The 21528-nt window shown below is 49.8% G+C and overlaps 4 protein-coding genes across 34 annotated transcripts in view; 2 read left to right on the forward strand and 2 right to left on the reverse strand.

Moving 5' to 3' along the window:
- The first annotated feature begins 345 nt into the window (after positions 1-345).
- Positions 346-8915, forward strand: Mxd3 (MAX dimerization protein 3). Of its 7 annotated transcripts, XR_002387180.2 has the most exons (9): positions 524-1051; positions 1316-1421; positions 2079-2108; positions 2234-2348; positions 4747-4930; positions 5006-5253; positions 7608-7743; positions 7923-8002; positions 8856-8909. XR_002387180.2 is itself a non-coding variant. In XM_087194788.1 (7 exons), the coding sequence occupies exons 1-7, from the start codon at positions 982-984 to the stop codon at positions 8862-8864; spliced, it is 594 nt and encodes a 197-aa protein (XP_087050914.1). In that variant the 5' UTR covers positions 524-981; the 3' UTR covers positions 8865-8915. The 7 variants fall into 7 exon arrangements, 4 of the variants coding, with proteins under 4 accessions (XP_087050914.1, XP_087050913.1, XP_004836341.1 ...); XR_002387181.2 differs by lacking the exons at positions 7923-8002; positions 8856-8909 and adding an exon at positions 346-507 and having other exon boundaries at positions 624-1051; XR_015444761.1 differs by lacking the exons at positions 5006-5253; positions 8856-8909 and having other exon boundaries at positions 7858-7985.
- On the reverse strand, positions 6043-9401 carry Prelid1 (PRELI domain containing 1). Of its 2 annotated transcripts, XM_004836277.4 has the most exons (5): positions 9212-9401; positions 8424-8649; positions 6652-6765; positions 6460-6538; positions 6043-6294 (listed from the first exon to the last, which is right to left on the reverse strand). In XM_004836277.4, exons 1-5 carry the CDS (start codon positions 9301-9303, stop codon positions 6146-6148), a joined length of 660 nt encoding a protein of 219 aa, XP_004836334.1. In that variant the 5' UTR covers positions 9304-9401; the 3' UTR covers positions 6043-6145. The 2 variants fall into 2 exon arrangements, with proteins under 2 accessions (XP_004836334.1, XP_004836336.1); XM_004836279.4 differs by lacking the exon at positions 6652-6765.
- On the forward strand, positions 7925-11689 carry Rab24 (RAB24, member RAS oncogene family). 6 transcript variants are annotated; one of them, XM_087194785.1, is made up of 9 exons: positions 7925-8002; positions 8856-8909; positions 10126-10194; positions 10374-10452; positions 10557-10624; positions 10710-10809; positions 11002-11052; positions 11186-11248; positions 11362-11689. In XM_087194785.1, exons 3-9 carry the CDS (start codon positions 10156-10158, stop codon positions 11424-11426), a joined length of 465 nt encoding a protein of 154 aa, XP_087050911.1. In that variant the 5' UTR covers positions 7925-8002; positions 8856-8909; positions 10126-10155; the 3' UTR covers positions 11427-11689. The 6 variants fall into 6 exon arrangements, with proteins under 6 accessions (XP_087050911.1, XP_004836330.1, XP_021094698.1 ...); XM_004836273.4 differs by lacking the exons at positions 7925-8002; positions 8856-8909 and adding an exon at positions 9476-10047; XM_021239039.2 differs by lacking the exons at positions 7925-8002; positions 8856-8909 and adding an exon at positions 9545-10047 and having other exon boundaries at positions 10710-10830.
- A 5654-nt stretch (positions 11690-17343) lies between these two features.
- The window catches only part of Nsd1 (nuclear receptor binding SET domain protein 1), a 138027-nt gene continuing 133842 nt past the window's right edge, over positions 17344-21528 (reverse strand). For all 19 annotated transcript variants that reach the window (XM_087194781.1, XM_087194777.1, XM_087194775.1 and 16 more), the window contains 2 exons: positions 21045-21249; positions 17344-19276 (listed from right to left, as the gene is read on the reverse strand). In XM_087194781.1, coding sequence (XP_087050907.1) covers positions 17643-19276; positions 21045-21249 — 1839 coding nt within the window. In that variant the 3' untranslated portion in view covers positions 17344-17642. The remainder of the gene's footprint in view (positions 19277-21044; positions 21250-21528) is intronic.

Below are 21528 nucleotides of genomic sequence, written 5' to 3' on the forward strand. Positions count from 1 at the left end.
CATAATTGAGTCAGTAGTGACAGGAGAGGAGCCCCACCTGCTCGAGTCCACAATTCAGGGCTCCTAAAAAGCCAGAAGGCGTACTTCAGGGTACGGCCTGGCTTGGGGAGCTGTTTCGCCACTGACGTCTCCAGGCTAACAATGGCTTCCTGCTGTGCGTGTGTGTGTCGGGGGGTGTCCCTCCTCCACACAGTAGGAAGTTGAGGCCCAGCCGGAGCCGACCCTCGGGGTGCAGATGGTAGGTAGGCGTAGGGACAGACCCTGGAGTTCCGGAGCTGGGTCCGCGTCCCCTCCGCCGGCGCCTGCGCACTGCGGTCCCGTTCCCCGCTCAACCCCGCCTTCACCACCAGCGTTTTCAAATTTGAAACCTGCTTCATTTCCCGCTCGAACTTGTGGACCAGCAGCGGGAGAAGGCAGGGCCGCGCGCCAGCCAATCGTGCCTCAGAGGCTCTTCGGCCCAGCCCGGAAGATGACGACAGCAAGCCCAGGGAGAAAACCCGCTAATGGGTGAGTGGCCCCCAGCAGGCTCCGCCCCCTGGTTCTCTGTGCAAGGCCGAACCGGGAATGCCAGGAACCGCTTTGGGCCCAAAGTGCTGTTCTAACTATTCTGCGCTCCTCACTAGCTGGAGACTGAGGCTCAAAGACGCCAAGGAACCGTCGGGGTCGCTAAGCGAAGCGGGAAAGATGCAGTAACCCCCAACTTGGGCGCGGGATCGCCAAGGGCCAGACTGGAGCCGGAGCCAGTACCTGGCCGAAGAGAGACAGAGGCCGCTCCGGGCGGATGGGCACTCGGAGGGTGGGCTGTGGTTCCCGGCACGGTCCGGAGGGCGGGGGCAAAGGCTGGGCGTTCCGCGGGAGGGCGTTCTGGGGGCGGGGCCGGACCCCGATTTGTTGCCCTGTGTCAGTTACATTATAACAAAAGTAGTACAGCCGCTGGTCTAGCCCGCACCCTAGGCCAGCCCGCTGTTAGTTGTCGCCGACATGGAACCCGTGGCCAGCAACATCCAGGTCCTCCTGCAAGCAGCGGAGTTCTTGGAGCGCCGAGAGAGAGGTGAGAAAGAATCCGGGTGGGACTCCTGGACGGCGACTTCGCTGACACTGGCCTTAGCTCCCAACTGGAACGATTCATTGCTCTAGGGCAGTAACTCCGGGGCGCTTCCCCCACCCCCGAACTGGAGAGGAATCTGCGGACAGTCGGGCAGGGAGGGTTTGGGGAGATGATCCTGGCGCCAAAACCTGACCATGCCCTGCCAGGGGCTCCTGCTGGGACGAGTCCAGCCCCAGGCTGACACGGGCTGGGAACTCTCTCCGGCAGAGGCAGAGCATGGCTACGCGTCGCTGTGCCCCCACCACAGTCCAGGCCCCATCCACAGGAGGAGGAAGCGACCCCCACAAGCTCCTGGTGCACTGGACAGTGGGCGGTGAGGAGATCTGGGGTGGTGGGACAGGGCTGGGCGTTGTCCCTTATAGGCCCGACCTGCGCTCACTTCCTCCTTTTTTGCATCTTCTAGATCAGGTACCCTGCTCTGAGAGCCATTCAGACTCCCTGCCATCTGGCCACTCCTCAAACATGCACTTTTTTTTTTTTTTTTTCATTCATGGACTTCTCCGGCACCTTTCACGTGCTAGGAAGTGTGAACAAGACTGTTCTGGGTCTCATTTCCACTCACACACCTACAGTCCACACATCACCTCCCCCTCTTCTTTCCTCTCAGTGCATCAACCCTTTGGTTATGCTCTTCCCTCCAGTTTGAATGCTTTTCCCTCCACTACCCGCTGTGGGAAACTTGTTTTGTGCTCAGCTCAACTGTGACTTCTGTCCAAGGAGCCTTTGTTGCCTGATTGGCAGGGGAACCCCATTTGGACCCCTACAACCACCTGGGCAGGACTCAGCATTTGGTTCTGTGTGGTGTCTGATTCCTCTCACCCTTACATGGGGGCTCTGGTGCTTGAGGCCAGAGCAAGGTTCTCACAGGCAGATTGTTCAGGGCAAATACCTGCAGCCTTAGGGGGTCCTAGGGCAAAGGGTGAGGCCAGTAGCTGACAGCCCCTCACCTCATCCTCCTTGGTATTGGCAGATCTGTGCACAATGAGCTGGAGAAGCGCAGGTGAGTTCTAACCAGGCCTTGCAGCACCAAGCCCCAGAAGCCACCTCCCTCTGGCCTTCCCTTCTCTGCTATCCCCCTAGCCTTTGAGCTGGGACTTGTACTGCCCTCCAGACCCTTCCCCCCAGGAGGGCCCAGCTGAAGCGGTGCCTGGAGCAGCTGAAGCAGCAGATGCCCCTGGGGGCTGACTGTGTCCGATACACCACACTGAGCCTGCTTCGCCGAGCAAGGATGCACATCCAGGTAAGAGGGGCCTTCCTTGCACCCTGTGCCAGTTTGCCAGGCTGTGTGGAGGGATGTGGTATGGAAGGCTTGGGTAGAACTAGGGAAAAGGGCCACACATAGACCAGCTGTGTGACTTGGGAGAGTTCTCTGTACTATTTCCAAAATTATGGGATGGGAAGAAAAGCAGAGTGTTATTCTGAGGCTTCAGCGAATTCACCCTGTAAATGGTTGTTGTTATTACTATTATTCTTAGATCTCAGCTGCTTGACCTTGGGCAAGTCGTTTTGGCCTGTCTGGACTTCCATTTCCTCTTCTGTTTGGCAGGGAAAGGAGGGCTGTAGGAAAGATTCTGTGATACATCTTATGTAAAGGTCCCGTGGATTGTAGAGGGCGGTCCCTGTTCTCTGGCCCCCATCCTTCAAGGCCTCAGGTTCTAGGCTATCTGCCCTGATGCTTTTCTGGAAGGCAGTTACAGATATTAGAAGGGGAAAGGACTGAGAAGAGCCAGTTGCAGCCAGACATGGCGATGCACACCTAGCACTTAGCTGAGATTATACTCACATGATGTAATCTCAACAGTCTGGGAGGCTGAGGCAGGACTGCAAGTTCAAGCCCAGCTTGGGCAGTGTAGTGATTTAGTGAGAGTGTATCTCAAAATAAAAAAGAGCTGGGGATGTAGCTCAGTGCAAAGGTGCTAGGTTCAATCCCCAGTACTGAAGGGGGGAAATAGGGGGAGAAGACGAAAGGAAGAAAGGCCAGTCGCTGTTCTTCCACCGGCTCTTGCAATTGCTTTGCTGAAGTCTGCGCCCCCTGGTGGACAGAAGTGGTTGTGCAAACCCAAAGGACCAGGCAGCTCCTGCAATGTGGGCATTAGAAGTTGTCTTGGAAACAATAAATTTTCCTGTCCTCCTGGCCTTTTTTCTTGGTACCGGGGATTGAACTTGGGACCTTGCACTTGCGAGGCAGGAGGCAGAACTACTGAACTAAATCCCCAGCCTTCCTCCTGGCCTTTTTGACAGGGGAAGGAGGCAGGCACAGCTGGGCTAAGGGGCAGGTGGCACAGCTGATGAGAGGCAGACTCAGGACCCAGGCCCAAGTTCCCTGATTTGTATCCTTTCCTTAAACAAATATTTATTGAGCATCTGCTCTGCCAGGCCCCATTTTAGGCACTAGAGGCCATAGCAGGGACAGATCCATGTACTTTCCAACAAAGCACGCTGTGGGAAGTACTTTCCCTGTCTCATAGATGCCTATTGTCAGCCTCACTGTGGCTGAATACTCTGGTTGGCAAATGGAGCTTGCCTGGCCTGCTTCTCAGTGGGTGACATGTGCTCCTCAGGCGCTGGCTGGCCCATGGGCAGGACCTGAGGATCACTCCTTCCTTGAAGCCCCATCACTCCTCTCCTGGAGTAATACACATGGCCTTCTTGCTTTCCGTTTGGCTTCCAGTGATCTGCTTTCTACTTCATCCCAGAATGACCTTTGCTGTGCACAATCTGGCCAGGTCCATCTCCATTTGAAATCCCTAATAGGACACAGCCTGCCTCTTCCTTCCTGTGAAACTCAATGCCCTCTCCTACAGAGGTCTTATCGCTAAATTGCTTTAGGGGCTCCCTTCCCCACCAACACACAGAGAAAGCTAAACTCTCCATGCTTCTCCAGCTCCCTCTTAGTGCTGCACCCCCATCATTGTCTATATAGCTCCTACTCATCCTTTTTACACCCTGTCCAAGTACCACCTCAGCCCATTCTCCTCTTCTTGTTGAATGAGTAAATGCAGCCTTTTGCCTATTGAGGGCTGTGCATGGGAGAGTTCTTGGCCTTCCAGACCCTGAACTAGAGGTGTGGCAAAGCATGGGGAAGGATAAGGGGTAGAGATTAATGCTGAAGCCTTAGGGATCCTGGGAGGATCCTTGTTAGGAATTACAAACTGCTAGCCTTTGTTTAGTCTGTAGTTTTCTAACAATGTAAATTAGTTGGCAGCACAAAGACATTTCATTTGAAAAATCTAGCTTTCCAGCTTCTAAGAAAAAAATGGGGAGATCTGGCAGTGCTAGGCCTGTTGCTGTTGCAGGAACTGACTGGTTGCTTCTGTGGGCCAGAGTATGCATCTTCCAGGGTGCCACATTCCCTGTCCTTACTGCCATTATACCCCACTTCATCATTTGACTAAGGTCTGAGGGCACCTGAGATTGCATAATGCTGTGCCGATTTAGACAGATCACCTCTGGGTGTGGAAGGGCAGAGGCCAGCTTGCTAGAGGATATGGAGCCTCTCTGTGGGGCACAGACTTACCTGGCAGCCATCTAGAGTGGACAGAGGCATGACATGGCTACAGCCCAGTGCTAAGTGGCATTAGGGTGAGGGCCAAGGCCCAACTTGCTGACCCCAGCCCCTGCTCTTATGAGTTCTGCAGAAGTTGGAGGAGCAGGAGCAGAGAGCCCGGTGGCTCAAAGAGAAGCTGCTCAGTAAACAGCAGTGCCTGCAGCGGCAGCTGGAGCAACTCCAGGGGCTGCCAAAGGCAGGGGAACGGGAGCGGCTACGGGCAGACAGCCTGGACTCCTCAGGGCTCTCCTCTGAGCGCTCAGACTCTGACCAAGGTGAGTACCCCAAAGCTCAAGACCCAAGGGTCATGTGGGTGGGTCCAGGCTTCTGACTGGACCCTCCCTGTGCAGAGGAGCTGGAGGTAGACGTGGAGAGCCTGGTGTTCGGGGGTGAGGCAGAGCTGCTGCGGAGCTTCAGCTCGGGCCAGGAGCACAGCTACTCACACAACCCTGGCACTTGGCTATGATGCTCACTGCCCCGACTGCCCTCCGATCACACTGGGGTGAGCCTGCTGCGCAGGAGCCCTCCCCAAGCCTCGAAGGCTGCTTGGAGCCATTTATCTGTCAGAATGGACTAAAGGACATTTACATGGGAACAGGTACTCCCTGGACTTTGCTGCTGGCTACCAGGTGGAACCTCCTGTGGGGGTGGGGGAGGCACCCAGGCCACCCCAGAGCCCCAAAGGGCAGGCAGCTTGGGGCTTACAAGCATTTTTTATAGCACTTGTTTGTGCTGCCCCCACAGGGGCAGGAGCTTCTCAGACTCTCATGTTCCTTCCTAGACAAGGCCCCTGGCCTTCACCCCATATACTGTACAGTATTTTCATTAAAAAGATCTTTCATAACTTCCTGCCCATGGTCTTGCCTGACAAAAACAGAAGAAGTCCTAGCCACAACTGGAAAAGAGGAAGTGAAATAAGCTCAGCACCCACCACGACCCACTATGCTGGGAGTGTGCATTTAATCCTCACAGCTCCAGGCTGTTGTTTCCACTTTGATAGTGGTGGCACTAAGGCAAACTGGTATGATTTGCCTGAGGTTCACAGCCAAGAAACAGGAGTCTGGATCCAAACCAAAGCTTTCTGACTCTAACTGGGGCTGACTGAATTCAACAAATATTTATTGAATGCCTGTTATGTGCTAGATGTTGTTCCAGGTACATGGGTCACAGAGAACAAAACAAAGAGCCCTGCCCTTTTGGAGCTTACAGGCTGTCATTTACTACCACTTGACCTGCATTCTGCCCGTGACCTTGGGCAAATCTCTGCATCTGTCATCAGCTGCCCAATGGGGGAATAAGCAGGATGGGCTCAGATACGGATACTGTGGTGGACTGCAGATGCTGATGGGATACCTGCCCAACCCACCACCCAGACAGCACAGAGAGCTGGAAGTTGATTTTTAATAAAGTACAATGGGAAGAGGGTGGCAGGAGCAGAGCCACGCTGGCTAGTGACTTGTGGTGGTACTGGTGGCAGGGGCCCACACCAGCTACACGAACTGCTGCTGTTGCTGCTGCTGCTTGGTAGCAGCCTTGTTGGCTAGGTCTTTGGCCTTCTCTGTAGCTGCCAGGGCGGTCTCCTTTGCCTTCTCCTTGGCTTCCTTGGCTGTCTCAACAAGTGTTTTAGAAGGGGACTCACCTGCAGTAAAGAGCAGGGGGCTTCAGATGATGCCTAGAAGACCCACCTAATCATTGTCCATATGCGCACTCCCCACCCTTTTCAAACAAGGAGTCCCAGGCTCACAGCAGGGTCTGGCCCAGATTCTACGCGGATGAGGTTCCACCAACGGTGCCCAGAGCTTACCTTGCAACTTGGCCAAGATGTATTCAAAACCCTTCATGGTCTTGGTCACATTACTTTTGAACCGGGCGAGGCCAAATTCCTGGCAAAAGATGGAGGAGGGGAAGGACTGGGAACTGCCCACTGACCCCTAGTCCAGCCTTAATGCCAAAAACCCTGGGTCCTAGAGCTGCAACTACCCTACCACATGCTCACCTGGACAGCTCTGGAGACACCAAATAAGCTAGAGGAGACCCAGGCTTCCCGGCGGATTTCAGTCCAGCCACTGTTGTCGGAGTTCACACAGTAAACACATCGTTCCTCCACCACCTGTGCGGGGAGCCAGGCCAAGCACATTGCAGGGGTTTCTTCTGCTCTGCCAACTTACACAGACTTGATCCTGCCTCTTTGCTATGCTGCCCCAGCTGGCCCCAGATTCTTTACCTCAGCATTCGGAGTAGCAGGCATGTATGCACCACTGCACTCAGCTGGTCCTTTGCCTCCTTTCCCAAGTGGAAATAATGAAAACATATTCCTTCCTATTATATCCTCAAGTGGCACTTACAAGGAAGCCACAAGAAAAAGGCATTTTGTCTTGTAAAGCCTTTCTTCTGACCTTTAAAATCAGAAGGCATAAAGTCTCCTGGGATTAGCAAAGGGCTGATAGGCCCTAGGCTTTATTTTGGGCTGCTGTGTCCAGACATGTATTTTTACTGTGCCTCCCATCCACTGCAGCTCTGGACCTTTCTGATACTCCCAGTAAAAACGGATAGATGTCTGATAATCATCCCAGCTCTTATCAGAGAGAAGGAAGTAGATGGCTATGTCCTGAACACTTAAGATATTTCTCACAAATGGATCACCATTTTGGTAATTTATCAAGCAAAGGCAGTGCCCTCAGGTGGTCATCTGAGATGACATTGTATAATAACACAGGCAGAAGGCAGCACTCACCCTATAACTTTGTAAAACATGTACCCACTCTGAAACTCATTTTCTTCTTGGGACAACTGAGTAATACCCACCTCTCAAAGTTATGAGGATAAGCTGAAAGAGAATTCCCTGAAAGCCAGCAGGCTATTCACATGTGAGAAGGTGTTATATTAATGACATTTAAACCATAGGTACTCAAGTTTTCCTTTTTCTTTCCCTTTCTCTCTTTTTTGGGGCAGAGGGAACGGAATCCAGTGTATTCTACAACTGAGCTACATCCTCAGCCTCTTTAAAAAAATTTTTGAGACAAGATATTGCTAAGTTGCCCAGGCTAAACTCAAACTTTCTGCCTCAGCCTCCGAAAGTGCACCACAGGTATGCACCACAAAGCCTGGCTTCAAGGGTTTGTTTTTTCCACTCTCCCTTGGTACTGAAGCAGAGCCTTTGCTCTGAACTACAAGTCTGATCCCTTTTTTTTTTCTTCCCGAGACAAGGTCTCAGTAAGTTGCAAAATTGCCCAGGCTGGGCTTGAACATGTGATCCTCCTCCTTTAGCCTCCCAAAGTGCTGGGATCACAAGCATGCACCATCATGCCTTGTCAGCTTCAAGCATTTTCAAGCACAAGAGATCAAAGGTAGGTAGAACCCCTTTTCCTTAAATCTCACCCAAAAATCTCTTTAGGTGAGACAGAAAAATGTGTAACTCCTTTAGTTAAAATAGGGCAAGGGGCCTAAAGCTTCAACCCCTGAGGCACATCCAAAGCACCTGATGGCTTTATGGACTCCCATCTGAAAACACTCCCTCAGCATCACTTCTGTTTGTGTTTAGTATCTGGAACAACTCTGTAAAATGGTAACCCTTCCCCACTGTATGGGTGAAGGGACAGGTTCAGAGAGGCTGACTAGCTGCAACAAAGATAATCTGAGGTTGTACCCTGTAGCCACTGTTCCTCAGCAATCTAGACCTGTCTCTGGCCACCCACAGAAGTTCCCTTGGAACTCTAGTTGTACACCTGAGGAACAATCTACTTTTGGGGGGACCAAGGGAAGTCTTACCATCAGCCGGGCATGGTTGATGTTCCAGGTGAAGGTGGTCATGGTCTGATTCTGTGGGTCCACTATAGAGTCTTCCAGGATGTACACTGAGTGAGCAACGTTGGCAGGAAACAGTCGCTCTGCCCAGCGGGGCATCCTGTTGGTCTTGGTCAGGAGTCTCCGGGACAGGAGCTTCTGGTCAGGGGTCACCTCTCGGTGTAGTATGTCTTCAGTCAAGACATGTTTGCTGCAGGGTTCAGAGTGAAGGGGACTTTCAGAAGCCTGCCCATTACAGACTGCCTAAGTGGAGTTTCCATTTGGAGCCTCCAGGCCACGCGTTCCTGCAATCTTGCAGAGTGATCCCTGCTGTGGTTCAGAATTAAGTACCTTGAACCCATCCAGGGCAAACTGCAACTCCTGACTCCTCCCTGACCTAATTCCTGAATCTTCCAGCCGGGGTAGACCTCATGATTTGCTGCACCACTGGAGAGCGCCATCCGCAAGCAGGTAGGCAAATAACCGTATTTCCAACCCCAAGATCCCTCTCAGTTCGCTTGCCCTCCGCCTCTTCCTGTCTCGCCACCCCGAGAACCTTAGGCTGGGGCTTCAAGTAAGTCAGCACCCATCCCTGGCCAGACCGGACTCCCCTACAAAGTCTTCGTAACCTCAAGACAGCCATGGTTCCCGAGATCCCCCCATGTCGGACGGGATGTCATGTCCTTCCTGGCCTCATTACTCAGGAACTACCCACACTCTGATCTTCAGATAGCTAACCTGGGAGAGAGTTTGCTCTTTCCAGGGTCACTTACCTGTAGGGATTCGGGTATCGCTGCCAAAAGGCCGCAAACACTTGGTCCCAAGAACTTCGGAGCACGCTCTGGCCCAGGAAATACTTCACCATCGTCCCGGCCTGGGTGAGCTCAGTACCAATGCAGCATCAGGGGAGCGGAGCCCAGAGGGCACGCAGAGGCCGGGCCGGGGTCGGCGCAAGCCCGCCAGGTTCGCAGCTCAGTCACCAACTCGCCGCGCCCAAGTCGCTGCCGCCGCCATAAGGAGATATACGGCCGCGCGCCACTTCCGGCGCGGCAGCGCAGTATGGCAGCGCCGTATCCGGCGCTTCCGGCGCCTGACGCCACGTGACCAGGCGCCCCGCCCCTTCGTTCTCTCTCCCCCCGCCTGCGGGAGTCGCGGAGTTGCGGATTGGAGTGTTGTTGCCGGGGTATCCAGGTTCGGTTGGGAATCCAGGCCGGAGCGGAACCTAAACCGGGCGGGCGAGCAAGCGAGCGGGTGGACGAGTGAGTGACTAGCGGCGAGTTCACGGCGGCGTGCGGCGCAGTGGAGGGTACTGCCTGCGGGCTCCCAAGCTGCCACCGCTCTTGGGCTATTGGAGAGATAATCGGCGCCCTGGGCTAAAGAGCTGGGACGGACCGGAGTGCTGCCGAGGTGCTAGGACTGGGGGTCGGGGTCTGAGGCTTGGGCGCTGCCTGGGCCGAGCGGACCCTGACGCGAGTGAAGCGGCCCAGGGAGCATGAGCGGGCCGCGTGTGGACGTCAAGGTGGTAATGCTGGGTAAGGAGAACGTGGGCAAGACGAGCCTGGTGGAACGATACGTGCACGACCGCTTCCTGGTGGGGCCCTATCAGAATGTGAGTTGCGCCCCTCTGAGACGAGTGGGAGAGGGCCAGTCTGCACCTGCGGCTTTAATTTCTAACCTGTCGTTGCAGACCATTGGGGCCGCCTTCGTGGCTAAAGTGATGTCCGTTGGAGACAGGACAGTGACTTTGGGTATTTGGGTAAGTCCCCTGAGTATCTGGTCTGGGGAGACCCACTTCTGTTAGGCTTGGGTCCCGCCTATACAGGCCATTTCTTATCTGGAAAATGGGAGTCTGGAGAACATAGTCTTAATTTGCAGTCTTGAGAAGTAGCCCAATAATTTAGGCCAACCAAGGCTAAACCTCTCCCTGCCTTTCAGGACACTGCAGGCTCTGAGCGCTATGAGGCCATGAGCAGAATATACTATAGGGGTGCCAAGGCTGCCATCGTCTGCTATGGTAAGGTGGAGTTTTTGCCTGTTCTTCGACCAAGAGGTGGGTGCCAGTCCACCTCAGAGAACAGCCCCTGATCCTTGGTTGTCTCCTCCATATCACATACCAAGACCTCACAGACAGTAGCAGCTTTGAGAGAGCAAAGTTCTGGGTAAAGGAGCTTCGGAGCCTAGAGGAGGTAGGTGGTCAGACCTTCCTCACATGGTGGTGAGGGGTCGTCTATGGTTTTGTAAGGATGATCTTAGCCTTGTGCTTTGCCCCAGGCCTGTCAAATCTACCTGTGTGGCACCAAGAGTGACCTGCTGGAGGAAGACCGGCGGCGTAGACGTGTGGACTTCCACGATGTGCAGGACTATGCAGACAGTAGCTACACCTCAACCCAGGGCAAGGGGTGGGGGTTGGGGGTTGCCTGGGTGGGTTTCAGGAAATTGGGGTTTGCAAGGCAAGGTGTGCTAAGAGGGTTTTCTGGTATTCCTGAACCTGTGGAGTCCAGGACATTCCTTCGCTTTGTTGACCTGATCCCAAGTATGAAGCCTTAGTCATTTTTCTTTGCAGATATCAAAGCGAGGCTCTTTGAAACATCCAGCAAGACAGGCCAGAGTGTGGGTGAGTGTTGCCCTGAGGCCTTACAGTAGGAACAGAGGCAGCAAAGGAAGCAGGAGAGCCCAGAGGGCTGGGTCACTGGGAGATCTCAGGGCTCCTGGCATCAGGCCCTCACTGATCATCTTTTTCCTGCCAGACGAGCTCTTCCAGAAAGTGGCAGATGATTACGTCAGTGTGGCTGCCTTCCAGGTGATGACAGGTGTGTGCTTTCCCAGCCTTTACAGACTTCTTGTAAGCTCATGGCCTCCAGACCCCCTTGAGTTACCTGATCCCAACACACTGGTGCTGAGCTGCCACCTCTCTCTGTGACAGAGGACAAGGGCGTGGACCTGGGCCAGAAGGCAAACCCCTACTTCTACAGCTGTTGTCATCACTGAGTCACCACTCACCTGACCCCGGGGAATTAAAGGAATTCCCAGAGGGCTGGATACAGCTCTTGTCTGGGATTGGGTGGTCAAATGTCTGAGCTACCCCAGGTCCCCAGAGGTGCCACTGCCTGTGCTGGCCCATGGAATGGAGGCAGTACTGGGTTGACTCTGGGCATTAGGAGGGCTAAAGGCTGATTTCAGTCCCAGACAGCACTTTGTCTATAGGTTAAGTGTCTTCTGATCTGTAAATAAAATCAATGCACTACGAATTACACTCAGCCCCTTTCCCTGCTGTGTGGACTGGGTGCCAAGGTACCAAGTTCTGGGACTTTGTGGCTGGCCTCTTCTGAGATATTGGAGAAACAATGGGCTTTATTTTGTGGTGCTGGGGTGGAATCCAGGGCCTTGTGTCTGCTAGGTATAGCTCTATCCCTGAGCTATACCTCCCAGCCCTTTTCTTTTGTAGGGCCAGAGAAAGTGAGAGGTTGGGGATAGGGCAGTGCAAAGCTTACAATTCCTTCTAGGTGCAGAGAAAAGCTAGAGTACTTCAATTGTGCCCAGAAATAAAAAGGGCCAGACATTCCTGCTTTAAGACAGGTTGGTCTGGCCCACGACCCAGATCTGAGCTTCTCAGTGACATCAACAATGTGGTTTAATGTTAGGGAAAATAGATTTTTGCAATGGGATGATCTTACAGACCCACATTCAGATCTAGTTCAGCTACTAATACAGGAAAAGGACTTAAAACACTTGAGTTACCTATCTATAAAAGATGAGTTTATTAATACCTCAGGATTGTCAAGATCCTAAGTGAGCCAAGTGTGGTGGCACATGTATGTGTGCTTCTGAGGAGGCTGAGGCAAGATTGCAAGTCCAAGGTCAGACTGGGCAACTCAGACCCCATCTTGAGAGGGAAGGATCAGCACTTCCTTAAGATGTTCCATCTCCAGCACTGAAAAAAACTCCACCCAAGTGAAGAGTAACCAGTACTAAATGCCTTTACCATACTCTTCCCCTGAAGGCTTTCTGCTGAAAGAGCAGTTTGGGGCATAAGGGGGATGTACTCCTAAGGTTCCCCCAAAATATTAGGCCTTCAAGGTCCCAGTATTTCTGAAGGTTCAGATGTTACTATAAACAGGGCTAGTGCTTCCTGTTCAACCATAAAGGTTCCTTTTATGGTATAGGGGCCTCATCTTTCACCTTGTCCTTTGCCCCAGCTTTCCTGCCTCTGAAGTAAACATTGTCAGACTAACACTCAAAGTGTTTTGGTTCCTCTTCTCTTTTTCAAACCAATTCCTCAAAATACTCTTCCTTCTTGAGTGACAGAAGCATCCTGTGAAAGAGACTGATACTGACACCAGGCACTCGCAAGAGGCTAGGATGCTTAGGCAGCTGTGGCACCTGGGAGGAAACTAATGTCTCTTCCACAGAGTACTTGGAAGGACTTAGCTCTGCTATGACCCCCCCACAGGGAACTATCCCAGGGGTTTTGTGACTCTCACTCCAAACCCAATCTGTCTTGTTAGGTTATACCTTCCCACGGACAATATTAAAAAAAACACAGGGCAAGGGCCATAAGAGTAAAGTTAAACTTTACTTTACAGTATTTTTTTTTATATATACAAAGAATTACAGTACATGTTTATGGGGACTCCTAGCACAGGGTTCCCCTTTTTCACTAGGAGTTTCACTTCCAGCTGACAGTCTGTAGGGGCAGGGGGACAACAGTGATGGGCCTTGGCTGGATCCCCTGCCCCTCCCCTTTCTTAAAAATATAAAAACAGATCTCTGTGTCAGCTTGTTTCTTTGCCAAGACCTGGAAAGCTGCTCTTCCATGAGCTCCTGTGTGCGGCACTCACCACCTTCCACACTCACCTAACATACACACACAGGCTGCACCACCTCAAATGGAGATTGCTTGCCCCATCCACCCTGGAAGCCTAATATACCAGGACAAAATTAGTTTCTGCTTCTGTCCAGAGCTGTGCTGAAGCCCCAGGTGGTATCCCACAGCCCCTCATAGCCTGATACTGTTAAAGAGTCATCAGAAGGCAACTCTAGCGAAAGGACTACAGAAGAGTTTAGTATGTGCTGTTCTGCTTATGCTGGCAATAAACACATTTCTTCTGAGTCTGTAGACTTCTAAGTAAAATAAACTTTCTATTTCCTTAAGAAATATTACCCTTAATCTTTGTAAGCAATAGAGATGCTTCCATGAGAGAAGAGGTAGAGGGGCAGAAGGTAATGGAGGAGACCCAGAGCTCTCTACCAGCCTATGCTGGTGGTGTGGACAAACACTATAGACAAAGTGACCCAAGCCCTGAGAAACTTGGTTACCACCTTCAACTAGTTACAGGATCTCTTCCATGTTGGATTGCATGGGACCACTCCAGGGTTGGGTACAGGCTTCACTGAGGTTCTGCCTTTTCCCTATTTTTCATAGGGCCTCAAAGAAACCTTTCTTACATAAAACCTCTTCTCCCCCAAATAGGAACCCAAGTTTCTCAAGTCACCAGTCCCTCAAGCCTTGGCAGTGCTTATTTATATAATGAAATTAGCACCATCGTTACATTTGTGTGTGTGTGTGTGTACAAACCTATTCATATTTCAATTTACACTACTGCAACCTCTGGCCCTGCCATAGTGGCCTAGGACACTCAGCTGAGAGCTAAATGGCCACACGCAAGAGAAGCTCCCACAGCAGCTACCTAGCTCTAAATGATGTGGAATGTCTTAACACATGAGACAGGTCAAATGTTACTCAGCAGGAAAAAGGACTGAGGCTATGCCTTTCCTGCCATGGTCTTGGAGGTTAGGCCACTGGGCCCTCTGACCTGGTGACATACGAACAGGTTAACAATATCCCAAGCCTTAGCAGAAAAACCTGCTCTATGGCAGCTGCTAGTAAAACCTACCGGATTTAGTGCTCTCTTGATTGTTTCCCACGAGGACCAGTGCTCTTCCCTGCCCTTCAGTTCTTACAAGATAACATCAGACTCCAGCTTCATGAGCAGGTGGTGACAAACCAGGAAGGGCTGCTAGTAGTGGTCATACCCTGACCACAGTGTCGGGTGTAGGATGTGAAGAATAATTCTTTTCATCAATGCCAAAGAGGTGAATTTGGCTCAGAAGAGGATCAACAGTGATTTAAGTGATCTCAAACTCAGTAACTTTAGAGAAAAGCAGACATCTTAAAAACATGGATGCTTTTGTGGTAATGACAGCTATTTTCTATTACAATGAGTTGGTTCCTGCAGGAGAAACATGAAACTTCAAATAGAAATCTCAACAGTTTCCATATTTTTTTTCTGACTTAACAGGACTCAGAGAGGTATTAGTTTTCTAGCTACCTATGAAGCATTTCCATCTTTGACTTGCCCCTCAAGGCTTCCTGGGAAACTGGCTCATAAGCAGACTCTCTTGAGAACTTAATTTCCAAGTAATGAGCCAAATATCAAACAACAAAATACCATCCTGCACAATTATCAGAAGATAAAAAGATTTACTGCCAGTTCACACCCCCTAGAAGAAAAGGTCTCATTGCAGGCTTCAGAAGTCCAAAACGGCTGCTAGGTCACCCTCTCCCCACCTTCATATGTGAGTCATTTCCCAGCAGTTATGCTGACTGCTTCTAACTGGATAATGAGTGCTTCCATGCCATCAGTGGGCTCAATGGCTTGACTTTCTAGTTTCCATTCAACAACCTGAGTCAGTGGTTCTGGAGAGAAGCTCGGCTGTCATTCCATTCAAAGAACTGTTCCCCAAAGCCAAGTACAGAGGTCAGAAGTTTTTCTAGGCAGGTCTGGAACAAAGCCTCCAGTGAATGGTAGAGGATGAAAAGAACCAAACCAAAACCACAAAGTGGCCAATCACAGCCTCCTATCCCTTACTCCCTCCTGTCCTGTGAGACATTTCTAGATGGCTGTCAAAGTCAATCACCTATCACAGCCTACTACAGAAAAGCTAGTTCAGAGTCAACTCTTTACATAGCCTGCATGCCCACCCCCCCAAAAAATTCACAGTTTATTTCATGAAACAAAGCTAATAAGGTAATTGAACACACAACATAGTGAAAGGAGATTCTGACAGTGCAGTGCAGATAATTTTTTTTTGATCACAACTACAGATGACAGGAGAGCAAAGGGCACAGGACTGGCACCAAGCAACCTACTCACAACCTAAGAGGTTAGGAAAGGGGCCTACTAGCTGCAGTTATACACTTATTATTCCACACATGATAAATACTTAATATAGTGAACTTTAATGTTCTGGGTGAATTTCTTTAAAAATATCTTTTTCAGGGTTTATAATTCTTTTAAAAGAAAATAAGATGCTTTATATTTTTCTCTTCCTTTTGAACAAACAGCTTTTCCTTCTCTGATGATGTGGGAAGAGAAGACAAAAGGGTGAAACAGAAGAACTAGGCAGGTGGAAATCACAGAAGAGACTCTGAGGTCTCAGTAAAATGCAGGGATGGCCTCTAACTCAGGACAGCCCTGCCCAGCCTCATCCCTCTGCCTGAGTTCACGTTTGTCAACCCCTCAGATAGACTTTGGGAAATAAAAGCATTTTCTATTTTCAACCTTTATATAAAGCACAAATGCTTCTATAACAACTATTGTTCCTTCCCCTTGGAAGGGATGTAACCTTAGCAGGAACTTAGGAGGAAATTGGGACAATATACAGAATCCTGTTGAGAATGTAAAAGCTGTAACCGTGACACACAGTGGCCAGGAGACATTTGGGCCAGGAGGTGGCCTATTGGCTAAAGCTGCTGGCTAAACTGGCAAAGCAGGGAGATTTGTCTGTTTTAGGGACAAAGGAAGAGTGGGTGGGTGGCAAGGAACTAGCCAAACAGCACTTCCTGTTGGCAGTTGAGCTGGGTGAATGGTAGGGCAGGGTAGCACCAATAGATTTCCCAGCCCTTGGGCCCCAGCTCGGGGCAGCAGTAACAGATACTCAGCAGTTAACAAGGAATCATCTCTTAGACTGGACATTGCTCCACTTTCTCTCTCCAGTCTTAGGGAAAGGTTCTGGCTTTCGAGCTAAGTCAGCAGGCAAGTGCTCTCAATAAAAAGCACAGCAATTCTCAGGGAGATGGTGAAGAGGACACCCTCAGTTCAATTAGAAGGACAAAGGACTAGGGCAGAAAGAATTCTCCATTAGGGTCCAGCACTGTTCCGGGAACTAGTATGTCTAGCTCACAGCTGGCCAGAGATTCCCTATGTCCACTGCCTGAGACTGAAATCTGAAAGCACCTGAGTGGTTTAAGAAAACAGGGATGGGGTGGGTTTGTGTAAAAATTGGTAGAAAATAAAAGTAATCTTGCCAATTGTCCTCTTGACTGCTAGAAAGCTAGCTACATTCTCATAGAGCCCAGCTCCTCCTAAACCAACTGCTTCTCCAAGGACAAATCTGCAGACTGGGCATAATGCAGATGAACGCAGTAGCAGCTGCCCCAGCCAAAACCCTTTCTTGGCCTTGATATGCAGCACCACTCCATCTAAAAAGATCAGTTTTGAAAATGCATGTGTGCATATATATGCACTCACACCACAACCAGAAGACACTTGCTCAACACAGCCACTTCTGGTGCCACAAAGAACATTTCAAAATAAGCCTGGAAATCCAAGGCCCCTCAACATTTCCTGTTGTTTATAGGTCAAAGGTTCTTGAAAATAGCCTTGGGAACCCAGACAGGCAAGTTAGACTCACAGGGATCAGGCCTTATGTATCTGTTTTCCCTCAGTGACTACCCCAAGCCTAGCGCACACATGAATGCACAGGAAACTGCTACTAATTTGAATGAACACTGGTTTCTCCCAAGAGTTCATGGAGTGCCCTCAATGGGTCTTTGCTAGGCTAGGGAAGTAACTTTGAGAGCCCCTATTCTTTCCAGCTTGACCAGTGGAATTGAATTCCATGCTTGACTCCAGAGTGGACTTTTTATTTTAAGTTGACTGTGTGTAAAAATTGGGCAAAAGAGATGCAAATCTGTCTGTACGGCTGAGGCCAGTTAAATTTCCATACATGGTTTACACAACCCCAAATCCCCACTGGCTAATGTCACAAGAGTTCTGAGTATTGGAATACAAGGAAAGAGTAACAGTGGAAAAGTGTCAGGGTAGGTCTGTTTTTCAAAGAGGGAAAAGAAAGAAACAAAGATTCCCCTCCCCATATGGTACCCTGGGTACAGCTTGTCTGGACATGTGACATTTACTGATATTATTTCTGTTCTGATTCTGAATACTTGTGACTGGAAGGAGCCTGGTTAAGAGTTGGAAGTGGATTTTGCTCTGGTTTGGGGTCTTGCCCTCTTCCAAGAGACCAGCAAGTCTGTGCCAATGTCTGTGTACTTCCAGCAGACCAGCAAGACTGTGCCTGTGCCAGTGCCTGCCCAGCCACTATGGGCCAGAGCCCTGTCCCTGGCGAGGCTTTTCCCAGAGACCAGTGAGTCTGCTCTGTGGTTGCCAACTTCTTCTCTTCAGTGGGGAGGGAGGCTGGAGCCTTGCCAAGAGACCTGAAGGACTGCCCACTCTTGGCATTAAGTCCAGATAGATGCTGGCTTCCAGTCATCTGTTTCACCTGCTTCATCATCCCTGGAGGTTGGCTGGGAGGCCCTGGGGTCTGCTCAGCTCCTACAGGAGCTTTTCCTGAAGCCTGAGTTGCTGACTCATATAAAAAAGCCTTGGAAGGAGGCTGAGAAAGAAGTCTGGCCTGGGTGAGTGATTTAACAGCTTGCCAGGAGTGCTCTGAATGGGTTGCAATTTTCCCAGGTGGTTGGAGAAGGGGATCTGACATGCTGCCTTTCTCCAGAGCTCGTGGTATATGACCCAGACCTTTGCCAGCAGGCCATAAGCTTGACTCCAACACTGGCATCTTCTCATCAGCCTGTGGTGTGACCTCATGAAGAGAACTGGACTGGTCCTTCTGGCGAGGAGTTAAGTCTATGAGATCCATCACCAAAGCAGCTCTGTTTTTTGACTGAGTGTTCTGGTCCACAGGCCTTAGTGCTTTTTCTTTAGCTACCAGGGTCTGCACCACAGCTGATAGTACTTTCTCAGGAGGTGGAAGTCTCTGAGACAAACAAGTGTGGGATTTGTCTGTGGGCCTGTCAGAAGTCTGGGGTTTGGGACTGCTGTTGACTAGCAGTCTGTCTGGCGGCGGAAGTCTTAGGCTAGTGGGGGCTGGGGTTTTCTCCAGTGACTGGGGCCTTGGGCTGGCAGCACCTATAGATTTATCCAGCCTTGAGTCAGCCATCCCCAGAGGTCTTTCCACTGGTTGGGACCTCACTGAGGGTGAGGAGCTTGGGCTGGTCACTGGAGAAGGTTTGTCAGATGGTTGTGGTCTTGGTCCTTCCACTGCAGATGGCCTGTCCAGTGGCCTCTGGGTTAACAAGGATTGAGATTTGGTCCCTGACCCAGCAAAGTCTCTGACCCTATCTAAAAGCTGGGAACTGGAGTCACTTCTCTCCAGAGGTTTTTCAGGTAGCAGTGGCCTCTGACAAGTCCCTGCCAGAGCTTTTTTGGAGAGCGGCAACGTCTGGTTGGCATCAGCAGGTGGCTTATCTGACATCTTGGGCCCCTGAGCAGCTATTCCTGATGATTTTTCTGCCAGGTGAGTATTGGGGCTTGGAGGCAGCGGCACTGAGGGAGGTACATACTCACGGATCTCCCCCGGTTCTAGAGGGTTAGGCCCACAGGGATCATGTTCAGTACAAGAGAGACGCCCATCAAGTTTAGAAATGAAGAGCATCCCTTCCCGATGCTGTTTACAGAAGGAGCTGGGGCACATCTCGCAGAAGGAGGCTGCCTCCTTCCCACAGACGTCACACTGGTGCCAAGGACACTCCCACTTCCCTGGAAATATAAGAAATAAATAAAAGCTTAGGGTGCTCGCTTCAGTAGCACATATACTAAAATAAAAGCTTATGAAAGAGATGTATGTGAGATGGGCCACGGCTCCGGAACTGATTCAGTTTAGTGGCTGCAAAGCCTCCTTCAAACTGCCAACTCTTTCAGTTTATGTCACTCACCTGCCACCATTCTTTCCCCAGAATTTCAGCTTCCTCTCTCTTCTGCACAAAACAATACACAGAATAACAACAAAGTATCAATTGAGCAATTATCGACTAAACAGACTGGAGGAAATCCCTATCTTTAGACTGTTTTTAGGAAGAAAGAAAAACAAAAGCCAACCAAGCTAATCCCTAAATTCCTTTTAGATGAAGCTTTTGAATATTACTTTCATGTATCTGCAAACTCCACTTGTACTGGACACTTTTCAAATATCCAACTCAAAGAAGAACACTTTAGCAATTGATACCCCCCTGCATATATGGCTATTAATACAAACAGGAAAAAGATAACAGCTGGAAAAAATGGAAGCAGACACACCTTTGTTCAATTTTACATCTTGAAGCACAAAACTTTCTATATTGTCCAAATAGAACCAGTGGAAAAGATCCAAAGTCAACCTGAGTTTGTATCTCCCCCAACTCCTTCATGAAATCTGAGTTTTGACTATGTGTTTTTGACAGTGTTTCTACCTCAAATAATGTATTAGGCCTCACTGTTGGCATACAGGCACAATCAGTTCTAAACCGCCTGTGTTCAGGATGGTCTTGCGTAACTGATTCCCAAATAAGTCCCCAATTTATATCCTGGCATTGCCATGTCAATGTTATGGCCTTGGGTTTCTATTATTTCATTAACCTGGCAAAGACATATTAAAGGAAAGCCAATTCAGAAAGACATTCCTCTCACTTGCACTCCAAAATTCTCCTCTTTCTGTACTTCTTGAATGTAGATCACTAACAATATATAATCACCTCACCCTGGAATCACTCCCTGCTCACCTCTTTTATTCTTAAAAACAGCTAGCATTTCCAAATCCTTTAACTCTCAAGCCCCAAATCACAAACTAAAGGTCATTAACTTCTGCAATCACAAATTCCTGGGTACAAGGCGCCAGGGATTTAGTCTAGTGGCACCATGCCTGCCTCGAAAGCGCAAGGTCTGGAGTTCGATCCCCAGTACGGCGGCGGTTGTGTTTGTGTGTGTTCCTGGGTACTATATCTACCTGAGCAACTCTCTCACATATTAACTGATACGACTACAACTTCTTCCAAGCAAAAAGTCTACTTTGCAAAAGAGGAGACCCCAGTAGGGGTAAGTTGGGTAGGCAGTGACTAAAGGGGTATCAACTCATCTTTCACTGTCTGGAACCCAAAGGTTCCATTATCTCAATTTTCCTTCTTCTAGAAAGGTGTGATTTAGTGACCTGGGAGACAGAAAACCTGGCTTTCAATCCAGCTTTCATTTAATTCCAACAACTCATTTCAATCTTGACTATTTCCTCACATGAATTATAGCGAAAAACTGACATTTAGGGGCGGCCAGGAAGGTGAAACAAAGTAGAGTACTTGAATCTCAACAATTTTCTGTTAACTTTCTATAATTTAGGATTCTAAGCCTTAGTCATTTATTTCTAGAATGAGAACATGGACTACACCCCTAAATGGTATGCATGGGTAGAGCAAATAGCACTTTTCTCTATATTGAATCAAGTGGTATCAGAACCTGAGGATTCTGGCAGAGAACAAGCAGCATGGATTCTGGCACCAACCTGCTGGTCGCTTGGTCAGATTGAGACAGTCTGCATGGTAAACTTTAGGGCAGCCAGGCTTCTTGCAGGAGACCAGCTGGCCAGCATCCCCACAGCTGAAACACTCATCCTCTCGCTCTTTTGTGATTTCACCCTGGCTTCTGCGCTTCCCCTGTTGCTTCTTCTTGAATTTTTTTGACTTTTCTTCTGTAGCAATGGGTTGATTCTAGAGGTCAGATATTGAGCAGTGAGCACTTTATTAACACTTAGTCGTATAATTATGACCATGTTAACTATCCTCTCCAAGCCTTGGTCTCTCCTCTGGAATAAGAGAGTCCTTATAGACTTTTGTAAAGGTAAGAGAAAAATGTAGAAAAGGTACCTGGCACAGCACAGATTAAAAACACATGGCAGCATTAAATACCACTTCTGTCTCAATTATTTTTTCAAGCTGAATTAGAAAAAAAAGTGTCTCTTTTTGTTGATACATAAGGGTGGGGATTGA

Source organism: Heterocephalus glaber, unplaced genomic scaffold, assembly GCF_053883595.1.
Source record: "Heterocephalus glaber isolate CG9 unplaced genomic scaffold, H.glaber_assembly_v1.0 deba00001606, whole genome shotgun sequence".
NCBI classification, from domain to species: Eukaryota; Metazoa; Chordata; class Mammalia; order Rodentia; family Bathyergidae; genus Heterocephalus; species Heterocephalus glaber.

Bases quoted from the DNA above. Each gene is read 5' to 3' on its own strand.
- Rab24 (XM_021239039.2), top strand. From the start codon at position 9,931: ATGAGCGGGCCGCGTGTGGACGTCAAGGTGGTAATGCTGGGTAAGGAG. The intron at 10,625-10,709 runs GTAGGTGGTCAG...GCTTTGCCCCAG, and splicing joins AGCTTCGGAGCCTAGAGGAG to GCCTGTCAAATCTACCTGTG. The intron at 11,053-11,185 runs GTGAGTGTTGCC...TTTTCCTGCCAG, and splicing joins CAAGACAGGCCAGAGTGTGG to ACGAGCTCTTCCAGAAAGTG.
- Prelid1 (XM_004836277.4), bottom strand. From the start codon at position 9,303: ATGGTGAAGTATTTCCTGGGCCAGAGCGTGCTCCGAAGTTCTTGGGAC. The intron at 6,766-8,423 runs GTAAGACTTCCC...CTCCCCGCACAG, and splicing joins TCAACCATGCCCGGCTGATG to GTGGTGGAGGAACGATGTGT. The intron at 6,295-6,459 runs GTAAGCTCTGGG...TCTTTACTGCAG, and splicing joins CATCTTGGCCAAGTTGCAAG to GTGAGTCCCCTTCTAAAACA.
- Mxd3 (XM_004836282.4), top strand. From the start codon at position 982: ATGGAACCCGTGGCCAGCAACATCCAGGTCCTCCTGCAAGCAGCGGAG. The intron at 1,422-2,078 runs GTGAGGAGATCT...TGGTATTGGCAG, and splicing joins GGTGCACTGGACAGTGGGCG to ATCTGTGCACAATGAGCTGG. The intron at 4,931-5,005 runs GTGAGTACCCCA...CTCCCTGTGCAG, and splicing joins GCGCTCAGACTCTGACCAAG to AGGAGCTGGAGGTAGACGTG.